Source organism: Cinclus cinclus, chromosome 11 (assembly GCF_963662255.1).
Source record: "Cinclus cinclus chromosome 11, bCinCin1.1, whole genome shotgun sequence".
NCBI classification, from domain to species: domain Eukaryota; kingdom Metazoa; phylum Chordata; class Aves; order Passeriformes; family Cinclidae; genus Cinclus; species Cinclus cinclus.
Genome location: NC_085056.1, coordinates 877,888 through 892,286, shown reverse-complemented (window position 1 = coordinate 892,286; position 14,399 = coordinate 877,888). Strand labels below are relative to the sequence as shown.

Here is a 14,399-nt window from a genome sequence, read left to right as displayed (position 1 = left end):
GGTCACATGACGGCGGGAGCTGGAGCCGGGGAGCGGGAGCGGAGCGGCGGCCGGTAACGGGACGGGACGGGACGGGACGGGACGGGACGGGACAGGACAGGACAGGACAGGACAGGACAGGACAGGACAGGACTGAACTGAACTGAACTGGGCTGGACTGGACTGAACAGTGCTTCACGGCCCAGCACTGAGGCGCTCCCGTCCGTCCGGCGCTACACGGCCTTGTGGAGCACTCCGGCCGCCGGGAGCTGCTCAGCCTGTGCCGGTACCGGCCCGGGACAGCGGGGCTATGGGGGGGGCGTTGGCCGCCTCCTCCTCTGCACGGTGCCCGCAGCGCCCGGCCTTCTTCTGTGCGGGGCTGCGGGGCCGGGGCGGACGGTCCCGGGGGCGGGTTCGGTGTTTGCGGCCGGGCCGGGAGGCCAGGCCGGGCTGTCGGAAACGGGAAGCCGGGAAGGGAAGGGAAGGGAAGGGAAGGGAAGGGAAGGGAAGGGAAGGGAAGGGAAGCCTCGGTCTGGCCAAGGGGTTCCCGCCATGTGTAGGGTGCGGGAACGGCCCAGCCCCGCTTGGCTGAGGGGTGTGCGGGACGGGAAGAGGCCACGGGACAGGAAGGCTGTGCCCGGGGAGTGGCACTGGGCACCGAGGGGTTTCTGGGGGCCCAGAGGCGTTTGTTGACGTGACCGGGGGTGTCAGAGCGAGTGACAGAGAAATAGTGTGGGGTCAGGAAAAGAGGGAATGGGGGAAAGAGTCAGGATTTGAAAGAAGAAGGATGGACACAGCCCAGCCAGGACAGGGCTAGGCAGGGCCCCGATGGAATGTGGGATGTGGAGCTGGGGGCACGAGGACCAGGAGTATCCGATATCCTCAGGGGAGATCGGGTGATCTGTGGGTGGGATAATGGGAACGGGGGTGACAGTGTAACAGTGATCCCCTCATGGTGAGGGACAGCTGGGATGTGCCCGGGAGTCCTGGCTGCTGATGGATGGAGCCAGGACAGTGTTTGGGCAGTGCCAAATGGAGACTTGCAGGCAGAGCTGGGGGCTGCACGAGACACAGCCAGGCCCTGGGGTGCCAGGCAGGTTTGCTGTGCTGGCACAGAGAGCAGAGGCACTGGAAGAGGGGATTTCACAGGGAATCTGCTGTGGGATGGAGCTCAGTTCAGTTTAAGGAGGATGTAGAGAGAGGGCAGGGAAGAGGCTCCTGCACAGGGAGAGGGGCTGGAGCTGCTGCCCTCTTTTCGTATTTCTCCTGAGCAGGGGAGAAGGAGGTTGGCAGTGGTCCCGGCCAGGCAGTTCTTGGCTTAGATGCTGGGCTGTGGCCTTGGCTCCTGTCCTCTGCAGCTCCTGGGAATGGCCGGGAGGAGGCTGGAGCAGCCCACGGCTGACTCCACGCTCCCAGCTCGTGCTCCTGCGTGACGTGTGACCTCATCCCTCTGCTCTGTGGTTGCTGCTTTGGGCAGAGTCCCTTGCCACGTGTCCTGCCACTGTTCCTGGGGTCACAGTGTGTCCTTCTTGTCTGGGGGGTGACACGATGATCTTAGAGGCCTTTCCCGACCTCAGTGGTCCTGTGGGATTTGGTACCCTAATGAGACTTGGTACCAGGGCTGCCCTTGAGGGATGTGGTCCTTATGCTGTGACCAGGCTGTCCTCTGTCCAACTAGTGCCACTGCCATGTCCTTGCCATCTTGTTGGTGTTGTGTGGCGAGTCAGTGTCCCCCAGGGCAAGGTTTTGGTGGCTGCTCTATCCCCCAACAGCCCTGACCTGTGGGTCAGGGGTTCAGGTGCCCAGAGGGGCGTGTGGAGGTGGTGCTGCCCAGCTCAGCTCGTGGCACTGCCATACTGGGGTAGCTGTCCCAGGACACAGCGTTGCCTTTGGTGCAGGGCTGGTTTCTGAGGAGAGGGACCCTGTGTGTTACAGGGTTTGCCCAGCCCTGTCCCCATGTTCCTGCCACGCCGGGCACTTGCAGCAGCACAGGGCTGTGTCTGGGCTCCCTGGGTGCCGTGGGACCAGTGCTGAGGTGTCTTCTCTCTCTGCTTCCAGCTGGGGGTGATGCCATGGCCGCTGCCAGCTCCAGCAGGGCCAGGGCCGGGCCGCCCTGTGAGAAGTCCCCGCTCTCCGTGAAAGGTGGGTCCTGCTGCCTCGTGGGATTCTCCCTGCCAGGAATGTGTGCTGTGTGCTCTGCCTGCACTCTGGGGGAAGCAGGGGCTGGGGACTGTCTCACGTGCCGTGGGCTGGGCTCGGCCGCTTCCCCTGCCCGGCTGCCGTGGGGACGTGGCTTCGGGGCCCTGGCAGGGCCGCGCTGCTGCTCCCGTGGCCGCGAGATGGCTCCCGGAGCCCGGAGCCACGTCCCCTTGGAGCCGCATCCAGCTCTGCCCCTCCGCAGGCACTGCTGGCCTGGGGGTGCCCCGGCCCATCTTGCCGCAGTGCCCTGGGGTAGGGAGGTGTCTGTGGGGACAGTGACAGCCCTGCCACCCTCGGAGGGGTGAAGCTGGGGATAGGCACGTTCAGGGCTTGGTGCCAGCCATCGCTGCTCCCAGAAGCGTCGCTCCCCACTGCCCCTCTCCCAGCACTCTGCTGCGAGTCGTGGCACCCCTATTGACAGGGGTAGAGCGGGGTACAAGGGCAGGGGACAGGGTGTCCTGCAGGCCTGACCCCGTGCCTGTCTCTGCCCAGTTGTGTCTGTGAAGCCCAAGGCCCAGAGCCGCCCGGCGCGGATGAACTGCTACGTGGAGGTGGCTGGCGACGGGCTGCCCGGTGAGACCAAGAAGACAGGGAAGCAGATGGGGATCTCTGAGCTGCTGTGGAACGAGATCCTCACCCTGTGAGTCTGTGCGACCCCTGCTGTGGGGCTGGTCAGGGGCTGCCCCCATGTGCCCCCCCCATGTGCCCTGCTGTACCACCGGTTGAGGACACTCAGGTGTCACAGAGCTTTGCCCTTTGCATGAGGACGCTGCCAGGGACAGCCAGCCTGGGAGGGCGGTCGGAGGGGGGTCTCCCATTGCCCCATATCCTTGCCCACCTTACTCTGCTCCTTGCCTGTGGCACTGCCTGCTCCCCAAGCACGGAGCGGGCAGGAGGCCGCAGTGACGGCCCCTTCCCCTCTCTCTGCAGGAATGTCACAGCTCAGAGCCACTTGGAGCTGAAGGTGTGGATCTGCCACACGCTGAGGAACGAGCTGCTGGGCGCCGCCTCCATCAGCCTCGGCAACCTGCTCAAGGGCGGCGGCAAACGTACGTACCGGGGCAGTGCCCGCCTGCCCGGGCAGGGCACGGGGCGGGGCGGCCGCAGCGGCCGCTGTGCTCCCGGTAGGGAACAAGGTGGGAACAAGGTGCCGTTGTGTGCCCCGGGCCGGGCGTGCCGGAAGCCGTACCTGCGTCAGCCCGGGCGCCGTGGCCGGCTCGGGAACACAAACCCCTCTGCTGTTCGCCGCCGTTTGCGGTTGCCAGAGCGTGGCTCGTGACAGCAGCTCCCACATAAAGGCGGCCATTCAGGGCTGGGGCGGCGCGAGCGGCCACGCAGCGCTGGAAAAGGCTGGCTCTGTCTCTTCCAAGCAAAGCTTGTGAGACACAGACCTGGTATTGAGTGGGGAGAGGGAGAAGTGCCTCCTGTGTCCCGAGGGATTCGGGGCTGGTTCAGACCCTCCCTGGTGCCGGGGGCTGGGGTGAGCTGCTTCCCCTGATCTTCCTTCAGAGCCTCCAGCTCTGGAACCGCACCGGTGTCCCAGCTGTACCACCGGGTGTTGTGGCCCTGAGAGACACATGGGAGCTGTGCTGCTACTGCTGTCTTCTCATGAGGCCTGTGGGGACCTGGATGTGTGCCTCGGGCTGGCTCTGTTGGGGTGTAGCTGCCAGCCAGCCCCACAGCCGTGGTGCCTGTGCCCCTGGGCACCCTCCCCTGCAGCCGAGGGTGTGCAGGGGCCGTGCTGGGCTCCTGGGACTGCCGTGGTTCCTGCCCTACCTGCGCCGCCACGGGGCACAATTGGCTCTTTCATTCCCAGCCATCCCGGGGGGCTGTGTGGAAAATGAATGGAAAAGGCAACTGGCTGTTCTAGCTTGTCCATTAACATCCCCCAGAAAAAACGTGTCAGATTTTTCCTTGACACTGTGGGCTGGGAGGGAGGAAGGACTCTTAAAGCTGCAGAGCCTGCCCTGCTCCGGGAGGTGCTGCCTGTCTGCTCTTGTGTGCCTTCCTTATCTGGGCTGGCATCTGCTCCTTCCTGTTCTCTTCAGGCTAGTGTTTAGCCTTCGGGCTGTGCTGCAGGTGTGAGTGGGACAGAGGCTGCTGGGGGTCCCATGGGAGCCTGGGAGATCCCTTCCTCGGGGGGCTCCTGGTCTTCTGGGAATAGGGGTGTGTGTTCCCTCTGCCTGCCAGCCTGAGGAAGGGGCTGGGTCAGTAGGCAGCTGGGATTTCAAGCCATCCTGAGTCAGACACTTCATGTGAAGGGCAGTGCCTTTCCATGTTCCCCCTGCCACTGGAGGGGCCTGGCCCTCCTCTCCCACGCTGAGAGGTGCTCAGCCAAGAGAGCTCTTGAGGCAGCAGCCCCTCTCTTACTTGGGTTTGTTGTGGTTTTGGTGAGGCTTTATGATAGATACTGATTTGTGAGTGTAGCTGTGGCCTTGGGTTGATGTTCCTGTCGTTGTCCTCAGTGGGCAGCACAGTGTCCTCACTGCTGGTGATGCCTGTGGCCCTCCTGCCAGGATGCTGCTGTCAGCCCTCCTGCAAGCACGCCTCACTTCAGGGGGAAAGGTCTCAGCTCTGAGGCCTGGAACACGGAAGAGGAGCTCGATGATGGGGCCTGAGCTCCCGGGAAGGCTTTGAGAGCCTCTGGAGCTGACAGCCTGGCTGCTGCAGGAGCTCCTGTGCCAGGGGTCCAGACCCCAGCACCTGGCAGTGCCTGCGGGGCCTCTCGGCTGGCAGGCGGTCCCTCCTGCCTTCCCAGGGATTGGCCGGGGAGGTGGAGAGGTGGGTCAGGACCGCCTCAATCACCAGCACGGGCTGGAGCCTTCCAGGAGCCGAGCTGCTCCCTGGGCTCTCATAAAACAGCTCATTTGCTGAGGCACGGCCCCTGGCCCTGGCCCCTGAACTGCTGCTGCTGCTGCTGCAGAGGCACCTCTTTGTTCCCAGCTCCGGGAGCTCCTCGCATCCTGGGCTGTGTGGGAGCCCACACTGGACCCACAAAACTGGTCATCTGGCCAGTAGGTCTCTAGGGGGATTAGAGAGTGCCTATCCTGTGTCACCTCTTAGAGGAAAGATACAGAAACCTGAGGCCCTCCTGGTTGTCCCTGGCAGATAAATGGAGTGGGACACAGTTGTCTCTCACTGGTGGTTGAGGTTGGATCAGCAGCAAAGGCAAAGCTTCCCTGGGGAGACTTTCATGGGCCACTAAAGATTATCCCTTCCGCTGAACTCTGGGTTTCTTCTTCGTTTGGGAACATCTGTGGAAGGTTTAACTTGCCCCTTGCTTGTTCCTGGAGGGATTGTAGCCACTGCATGGAGTCATTCCATCTGTGGGAATACACAAAGGCTGAGCTAGTCTTCACCTGCTCGACACCAGAGAGCTTTGATTCATCCCACACAAAACCTGGATGGTCACATGGAGCTGTTGGAATGGGAACTATCCTTTGCATCCAGTGGGACGGGGCAAAGAGCTTGGAAGTAGGTTTGGGAAGCTGAGAGACTGGGAAGCTCATTTTGGCTGTCTGAAAATCTGGGATGCAGCTGTAGAGATGGAGCCACCTCACACAGGGCCTTCCAGAGCCGCTGCCCATCCTGTGTGGCAGCTCCCTGGGGTCAGACACGTGTGGTTCCTGGGGGTCCCAGGGCTGGGGCTCAGCCCGGGGCTGTTATCACGCCGGCTGCTCCCAGCCTCCTTTCGTGGAACCGTAAATCCGCTTAATGGGCTGGGTGGGAATTCCAGCTCACCTCTGCTAAATGGGAGCTCTGATGCTGCGTGCAGGGCACTGGAAGTGGCTGAACTGAGACCTTATTCAGGACCAAATCACCCCCCGACCCCCTCCCAAAATAATAATAATCCCTCTGACATTCTGGCAGCCGGTGGGACAGAGGCAGCCTTTGTGCCGGGCCCTTTGGGGGACCCGCCGTCGGTGCAGCAGCAATGTCCCTTTGTGCGTCCCGCACGCTGCACGGGGACAGGGAGTGGAAGGTTCTGCCAGTGTTTATTTTCTTAAAAAAGCTGGAGGGGGTGGAGGGGGGGAGGAGGAAGCCGGCTGGGAGGTTCATGTTCACATCCTCCACTTGGAGACACCTTGTCTTTGCGCCTCAGCTGGGCTCCTGCACAATGAGGGCTTGTGCAGCCCCGGAGCGCAGCGGGCATGGAGGGGGATGTGGAGGGACCCTGGAGAAAATGTGGATTCCTATGGCTTGGAGGAGCCGGGGGGAAACAGGGTCTGGATTTGTTCTGGTTTTTGGCTGTGCTCAGTAGCATCTTCTGTCTCAGGCTCTTGAAACTGTCTGTGAGGTCGGTTTCCCATGGAAGCAAGTGGAGTGCAGCTCTGTGAGGCAGAGGGGAAGACCAAGCTCAGCATAGTCCGTTGCTGGATGATGGTGATCAGGGACAGAGCTGTGCCCCTGTTGTGCAGGAGACACCTGCCTTCTTGGCACTAAAAACTGGAGACTTCCCTCAGATCCACAAGTGATCACTGCAGATCCTGTGTCAATGGGTTTTGGGGGGCATTGGAGAAGGAAGTGTCAAGTCCCAGTGTAGGACAGCTCGTACCTAGAGGTGGCCCAGGGGCTCCATGGGGATGTGTTCCCATCCTGCTCCTGCTGGCCTGAGCCACACCCCATCCCCACGTCACACCGGGACAAAGCAGGTTGCTAAAAAATGGTGCCATTGTGTCATGAGCAATCTGTGTATAATAAAAGTATTATTTGAGCAAATGAGTCAGGAAGCGTCTGGGCCAGTGTCCCAGGCTGGTGGAGCCAAATTCTTTTGGCCTTCTGTGACGGAGCTGAGTGTTTCAGTCTGGCTGGCACTGGCAGGTATTGCTGTGATGGGGTGGGTGCTGAGGGTTGTGCTGTGCCCCCATTTCCCCCAGGGACCAGCAAAACCTTGCTGAAGCTGATGAAGCCAGACTGGCTCACACAGAAGGGAGTGGAGCTGGCAGTTGTCTCCTGGAGCCTCCCAGCCCATGGCACCCTCTCCAGGGCCTTCTGTAAATGTGGTCCAGTGCTGCAGCAGAATGTTCCTGTTTGGGGACAGCCCTCTGTGCTGGCTTGGTTCAGTGGAGAATATGCACAGGGATGTGGATGGACAGATGCTCACCATCATGCAGGACCCCTCTTGCCCTCTCTGTCACCTTAAAGGAGCCTCTCAGTTTAGGAAGGGCATTTTAGGAAGGTCGGTCTCTTTCTCCAGGCAGCACTGACAGAACGAGCCTTAAGCTGTGCAAGGGGAAATTTAGGTTGGATATTAGGAAAAACTTTTTTACTGTAAGAGTGATAAAGTACTGGGATGGTCTGCCTGGGGAGGTGGTGGAGTCACCATCCCTGGATGTGTTTAAAAAAGGACTGGATGTGGCACTCGGTGCCATGGTTGAGGTGTTAGGGCTTGGTTGGACTTGATGGTCTTGGAGATCTCTTCCAAGCTGGTGATTCTGTGACTCTCTGAAATCCCTTGGCTTTCATGCTGGGATCTGCCCTACAGCCCCAGCTTCTGGATCTGTGAGCTATGGGGGTCTCAGTGTCAGAGCCAGCTGCAGCCCCAGTGGAGGGGTGAAGGGATTCCAAGGGCTGGTGAAGAAGGATCTTACGCAGGAGCGGGGAGTGGGACTGGCTGGTAGATGTGTGCAGGTGTGGGGCCAGCACTGGTGGTACTCACTGGGACAGGTGGCCCTGAGGGAGCAGGCACATCGTCCTTTGGGGATGGGGGAGGCCTGGAGGAGCCCGGGAGGATGACACAGGGGCTGGGGCAGTGGAGCCACCCCTGCCAGGGCTGGTACCCGGTGGTGACTGGGGGTCTCTCTCTCTCTGTGTCCCGTGTGCCGCAGTGGAGAACAGGCAGCTGACCCTGGACCTGCAGGCGGAGAACAAAGGCAGCGTTGTGTCGGGTGGAGAGCTGACGATTTTCCTGGACGGGCCGGCTGTTGCTCTGGGCAGCCTTCCCGACGGCAGTGCCGGCCCGGAGGGTGAGTGCCCGGCCCGGGGGATGAGTGCCCGGCCCCGGGGCTGAGTGTTCAGGTGACTGCCTGGCCCAAACAGGGAGCGGGGCGGGCGCAGCCCCAGCACCCCCGGGACGGTGTCCCAGGGTCAGCACTCGCCTCCACCTGCCAGAGAGGCCCCTGCCCGCCCCAGCTCCATGGGCTCACTGGAGTGTGCCCAGGCTCACCCCAGCCTCCCCAGCATCCTGGGAGGAGCAGCCCTCCTCCAGCCTTCCACACGGCTCAGCCCCTTCCCTGTGGATCAGCCCTTCCCTCGCTGCCTGTGAGGGCTGGGGAAATGGTGTCAGTGTCTGCTGATGCTCTCATGAGAGCTCTCCATGGCAGAGTGTGCGTGGGGTCGTGGGCTGGTGGCTGATCTCTCAGGGCTGCCAGGGGAGCAAAGCTTGTACAGAGCAGGGGTTGGCGCATTGCTTTCCCTTGGCTCCTTCTCTTTGTTGCTGGAAGACAGAACCTGTGGAATCTGGGAGCTGTGGATGCACTGCTCTCCTGGCACTGCCAGCTCTGCAGAGTCCTGTGTCCCACTTGGGGCTGTGGGGTGCTGGGAGAGTGGGCTGTGCTGGGGCGTGAGGTGGGCGGGCCCTTGCGTACTGGGGGTCTGTCCTGCAAGGGATGGGGCTGTTGTGCTCTTGGGGCTCCTTTTGGGAAGGTGGGAGGGAGGGAAGGAGGGTAGATCTACAGGTGGTTCAGTCCTTTTCTTCCCCCATGCAGGATCCCAGGTGCCTGGACGGGACCCCACCAGCACAGCTGTGGCCACAGAGGGCCGGCACCAACCTCCCAGCACCAACTGCTTTGGCAGCAGACCAAGGTGAGGGTCCCATGCTGTGTGTCCATTACTGAGGGATTGCTGTGCCTGTGTCGGGATTGTCCTTGTGCTGTGCACCCCATTCCAGATCTCCCAGTGAGCCCCTGGCACGCAGCACACGGGAGGTCTGGAGCAGGGGTGGCCTGTGCTGGGGGACAGCAATGGTGGGAGTGCAGAGGGGTGACTGTACAGCCAGGCTGTGCCTGGCCTGAGCCTCTCCCAAAGTGTTGATGTCTCAAGGAATATCACATCTGTGATGGCTCAGAGAGTTTCTACCAGTTGCTTCAATAGCTGCTGAAAAAATGGTCAGTGTGGGAGTGGGGCCGGCTGTGACCAGGCAAACCAGCAAAGTGGAGTCCCTTCAAATGGGGATCACAGGAACCCCAGCTCTTCCCTCAAGCACAGCCCTGGCCAGGCTGGGGGGCACAATGCCCCTCTGGGCACTGGCCACAGGGAGATGCTTACAAAGGTCCAGGGAGAGCAGGAGAAGCAGAGCTGCAGGGAAATAACAGCTGCTTCCAAAGGAAGTGAGATGCTTGGGCAGCAGGCCATCCTGCAGCTGGCTCCATGCCCTGCCCTGCCCTGCCTCCTTGCCGGGCTGGAGTGGCTCAGCGCTGCTCCTTTGGAGCTGTGGTTACTGAGAGACGTGTCACACTGTCAACATGGAGTTGAATTTAACACCTATTTATATTTCCAGAGCATGGCAGTGGCCCAGCAGCCTGTGCAGATGTTCTGGTAGGAGTGTGGCTGTGGAGAGGGAGCCTGCAGCCTGTGTGTGGGAGGTTCTGCATGGCCCAGGCTCAGGAGCACTCTCAGCTACAAGCTCTACACCTTGAGCTCTTGGACTCCTCCTTTATCTGCTGGGCATATACCAGAGTTGATGTTTTTGGCTCAAAAAGTGACCTTGTCTTTCCATGTTGTGTGTTCATCTCTCACCTGAGGAGGAAAAGGGATGGAAATTGGGAGCAGTTTGTGAACACAGATCATGCCCTTTTACGGTGGCTGCTCCTGTTGATTGCTACTGTCCAGGTGTTAGAGCCTCCCCAGGGGTGGGAAGTGCTCAGTGACCTGACTGAGATGGGCTTGGCAGGTGCCTAGGAGGTGCTAGAAAACCTGCAAAGAAAATTCTGGTTTGGGAGGCTGGGTTGGGGTACTGCTTATTGTCCATTTCCCACTGCTTTCCCATCAGCTCTGAGGACTTTCTGCTTCAGGTGTCACCTTGAGTGTGGTGAAGTCTGGCCAGGACTTGTGCAGGGCACCTTCAGACACCTGCCAGGTGTGCCTGCCATCAACCAAATCCCCTGGCTGCCCTGGTATGGAACCCTCCGAGCTAGTTCTCAAACCATGCTGCACCCACCTCAATTTGGGGCTGTTCTGGACATACCTGTTCAGTTGGTGGTGCTGTTCCATGGGCAGAGCTCTGGTCTCCATACCCACAGTGGTGGCAGCTGCATGCTCTGGGATGGAATGCGAGTCCCTTGCAGTTGGGAATGTTGTTTGATGGTTGCTGTGTTTATACACAGAGCCGTGTTTGTTTTCTTGGGCTTGGTGATGGATGCTGGCAAAGTCACTCAGTGTCAGGATGGGAAGAAAAGGGGCATTCTTTACTCCTCAGCTATTTCTACACTGTCCCTGCAAGAGAAATTGCTTGGTCAGGGCTTCTCTTTATTCTCCTGAACAAATGTCATCTTGGGATTTGCTGCTAATCTTGGTGATAGGGTGTGAAATTCCACAGCCCTCTGAGCAGGGAGAGAGGGATCTCTGGCTGAGAGCTGGGGCCACGGGTGCCACAGCCCATTTGTGGAGGCCCTGGCGCAGGTTGCTCAGAGAAGCTGTGGCTGCTCTGTCCCTGGAAATGTCCATGACGTGGTTGGATGGAGCCTGGAGCACCCTGGGATAGTGGAAAGTGTCCCTGCCCATGGCAGGAGCTGGAACAGAATGAGCTTTCGGGTCCCTTCACACCCAAACTATTCCATGATTCTCTCATGTGGGTGCTGGGGAATGTGGCTGCCTCCCCCCACGCTGGCAGGGACAGGGGGAATTTCTCAGCTCCGTGTTTTGGGAGCTGTGCTCTCACTGCCTGCATGGCACTGAGGCTGTCCTGGTTGTTTCCCAGAGATCATACCCTGCTCCCCACAGCCAGCACTGGTTCCAGTGCTCTGCCCTCGCTCCTCCTCGGCCATAGCTTGGGGTCTGATGTGCTGAGTGAGCCACCTCTGCTGCATCTCGTGGGGCACCTTATGGCCATCTCAGCTGCAGGAACTGGCCATTCCTGAGTTTCCTGGCTGGGGTCCATGTTGGCCATCGTGGTGAGGGGACCCCGCCTTGGCAGAAGGGGAAGAGGAAAGGTTGATGTCACCTGGCTGATGCCACTTTACTCTTTGGCATGATCTGCCCCAGCCCAGGAGGGGCAATGGGGCAGCCAGCCAAGGTTCCAGGTCAATGGGGGACAGCAAGGTCTTGTCCCTGGCGTGGGAGAGGGGCTGCCATCCGCACACCCCCCCCTCCATCCCACCCCTGGCTGCTCCATCCATGCTCTGCCTGGTTTTTTCCTTGCTCTTATTTTAAGTGCTCGCTCCCATCCCGCCGTGCTCTGTGGCCTTGCTGGGTTTGTTTCCAGTGTCTATTAAAAGACAATGCCCAGATGGGAGCACTCGTAGGAGGGCTGGGCTGGGCTGGGCGGGCTGGCTAATTCAGGCTGGTAACCCTGTGCTGCCGGCTGGCAGCCTGGAAACATCCTGTTTTGGTTTCTAAAAACTCCCTGGGCAGTTCTGAGCTCATCTGTGCTGAGGAGGGCAAGGACCAGACCCATCCCATGCCAGAGAGGTTGCTCTTTGTGGGACAGGTGCCACCTGCCTGCTCCCCTCTGGCCATGGCTCTGGGGGCTGTCCTGCCTCTGTCCTCACCATGGGGGGAACTGTGGGGAGAGGTCCCAGACAGCTTTTCAGAGATGGGTGGTACCAGTGTGCCCTGCTGAGCCATGGCAGTGAGGGGAGCAGGCAGGTGGCACCTGTAGCCACAGATGCTCCATGTTCCTGGGTGCTGGTGACCCAAGCAAACCCCAGCAGGGAGCCGTGTCTGGGGGCCAGGTGGGGTTTCAGGGAGTTCAGTGTCAGAGGAGCTCCTGGCTGGGTTTGTCCTCTGCGGGGTCTGTGACTCACTCAAGTGGTCACAGCAGCTCCTGCTCTGCCCGTGGCTCTCATCTAATCTATTTTCAACAATCATTTCCTGCTTTCCCATGTCTCCTCCTGATCCTAGCCCTGCCATGAGCTCCTCCCAAAGGAGAGCAGCTTTGGAGCGAGTGGGAGGGTTCCAGTTGCTGGAGCTGCTGAGAGTGGCATGACTGATCTGTGCCCTGTTGCTGCCAAGCTGCTGTCCCCTCCCAGTGCCAGCCCTGAGACTTGGGGACAGTTTGTGGGTTTTGCCCTTTTAAGGTAGATTTTGGTTGGGAGAAACTGATTTCCTGTTCCCTGCAGTCTCTACCCTCCATGGTAGCTGCTTGGACTTCCAGCCTGGGTGGAGGTGCCTGGGCTCTGCCTCTGCTCCCCAGGCCCCCCAAGTTTGGAATGACAGCATCTCCCCTCCTGCCCCGTCCCCCTCCTCGCTCACAGGAATGACTTCTTAAAGGGAAACTCTGCTTTTTTGGGAATGCCTTTGGTGCTGCCTTGGGGGCCCTGGATGGTCCAAGGAAGTGAGCTTGCTTGGGGGAGCTTCAGGTGCTCTGCCAGTGAGGCTTGGGCTGCCCTGACCATGGAGTGTGGTGGCAGGTGAGCTCCAGGGTGGAAGTGACCCCCAAGAGATGGAGCAGCTGCACCTGAGCTGGTCACAGCTTGTGCTGTGAATTCAGCTCCCATCTTTCCCAACTGCTTGTTCCCTCCTTTTCTGGAGGCCACAGCTGTCCTGGGAGCCCCTTCCTCACCTGCCTCTGTGCCAGGCACTAGGCAAGGTGAGGGTCCCCACTGTGGTGCGGGACGCAGGGCTGGTGTGGGATCTCCTGGGATCTGCAGGGGTGGATGGAGCAAACTGGGATCCACTGTGGTGAGCAGGTGTGTCCTGTGAGTGTCCAGGGCCATTCCTTGGCATGTAGAGTTACCACCTGTGAGCAAAGCAAGGTGGTGTCAGCCAGGTGACTCCTCCATGGGTCTCTGCCACCAGCAGGTGTGTGCCAGGACTATAGGCAGGTCTGAGCAGCCAGCATGAAACCCCATGCACTGTCCTGAGCAGAGGCACAGAACTGTATCCTGGCCCTTCCCAAGGGGCACTGCTGGCTGCGCTGGGTGGAAGCAGCAGGAGAGCAGGGTGAAAAGAGAGCAGTGGCATTTGGCACGTGTTGTCTCTCACCTCCTGTGCTCCCTTCCCTTGCAGGACGCACCGACATGCGGCTGGAGCAGCCCGGGGCAACACGGGGAGTGGAGAGCAAAGTCCCAGTGCCAGGAGCCGGCACCGGCAGCAGGCCAAGAGCTCACAGCACACCAGCACGGCCACCAGCGTGGCCAACGGCACGGCCACCACCATGGCCAATGGCGTGGCCAATGGCACAAGTGAGCCAGCACTCGTGGGAGGTGGGGGCAGAGCTCAAGGCTATTTACTGTGGAGAAAATGAATTATCTCTGCTGAGATAATGCATCTTGTAGTGCCCAGGAATTTCATCCCTGTGGGTTGATGGGTTTGTATTGATTTTCCTTCTGATAAGCCAGGTGGCTCTGCAGAGTGCACTGAGAGGATCTGTGCTGCCTGTCAAGAATGATTTCTGTGACTCCACTCTGGAGTGACCAGCTCCAGGTGTTTATAAGGATACTGGGACAGCAGTGTCACTCTGAGGAGGGCAGTGGTCACCACTGAATGGACTTTTTTCAGGATTCAGCTGAATTTCCCATCAGCCCTCAGTGAAAATGTTCTGAGCTCTGAAGGGGGGAGGAGCAGCTGCCTATCGAGCACCAAAAAGGCGCAAACCCACCTCTCAAACAAGGCTGTTTTTGGAAAGATTTGTCATGTAATTTCTTGGATTTGTCCACAAAGTCATAAATCCTTTGTGGAGCAGGACTGGGATCAGCTGGCCTTGGCCCCCTCCCTGGTGCTGACCTCCTGCCCCTCTGTCCTTCCAGTGAACGGGGATGCCGTGGGTGCTGTGGACATGGATGAGGACAGACCAGCAGCAGGTGCCAGCGTTCTGACCCCGGCAGCGTCCGGCACGGCCGACGGCTCCGCTGCTCCTGCCCCTCCTGCCCTGAGCAGCTCCAGAGAGGCAGAGGAGGCAGCCTCAGGCCCCAGTGCTCCCCCAGCACGGGCAGCTGTGCTGGCCCTGGATGCTCTGCCCCCTGGGTAAGCTCTGCCTGCGGCCCTCGGGGAGGGGGAGGAACCACCTAGGGCACTGCTGTGTGCTGGGATGGGAGGCTGTTCCAGGGAGGGAAAGTGCTGCC

At 60.1% G+C, this 14,399-nt stretch overlaps 1 protein-coding gene across 1 annotated transcript in view; it reads left to right on the top strand.

Moving 5' to 3' along the window:
- The first annotated feature begins 14 nt into the window (after window positions 1-14).
- WWP2 (WW domain containing E3 ubiquitin protein ligase 2) overlaps window positions 15-14,399 on the top strand; it is a 29,880-nt gene continuing 15,495 nt past the window's right edge. Inside the window, exons 1-8 of the mRNA XM_062499776.1 lie at window positions 15-53; window positions 2,038-2,121; window positions 2,671-2,818; window positions 3,109-3,227; window positions 8,007-8,144; window positions 8,886-8,982; window positions 13,345-13,520; window positions 14,085-14,301. Of these exons, the coding sequence (XP_062355760.1) occupies window positions 2,052-2,121; window positions 2,671-2,818; window positions 3,109-3,227; window positions 8,007-8,144; window positions 8,886-8,982; window positions 13,345-13,520; window positions 14,085-14,301 (965 nt within the window). The 5' untranslated portion in view covers window positions 15-53; window positions 2,038-2,051. The remainder of the gene's footprint in view (window positions 54-2,037; window positions 2,122-2,670; window positions 2,819-3,108; window positions 3,228-8,006; window positions 8,145-8,885; window positions 8,983-13,344; window positions 13,521-14,084; window positions 14,302-14,399) is intronic.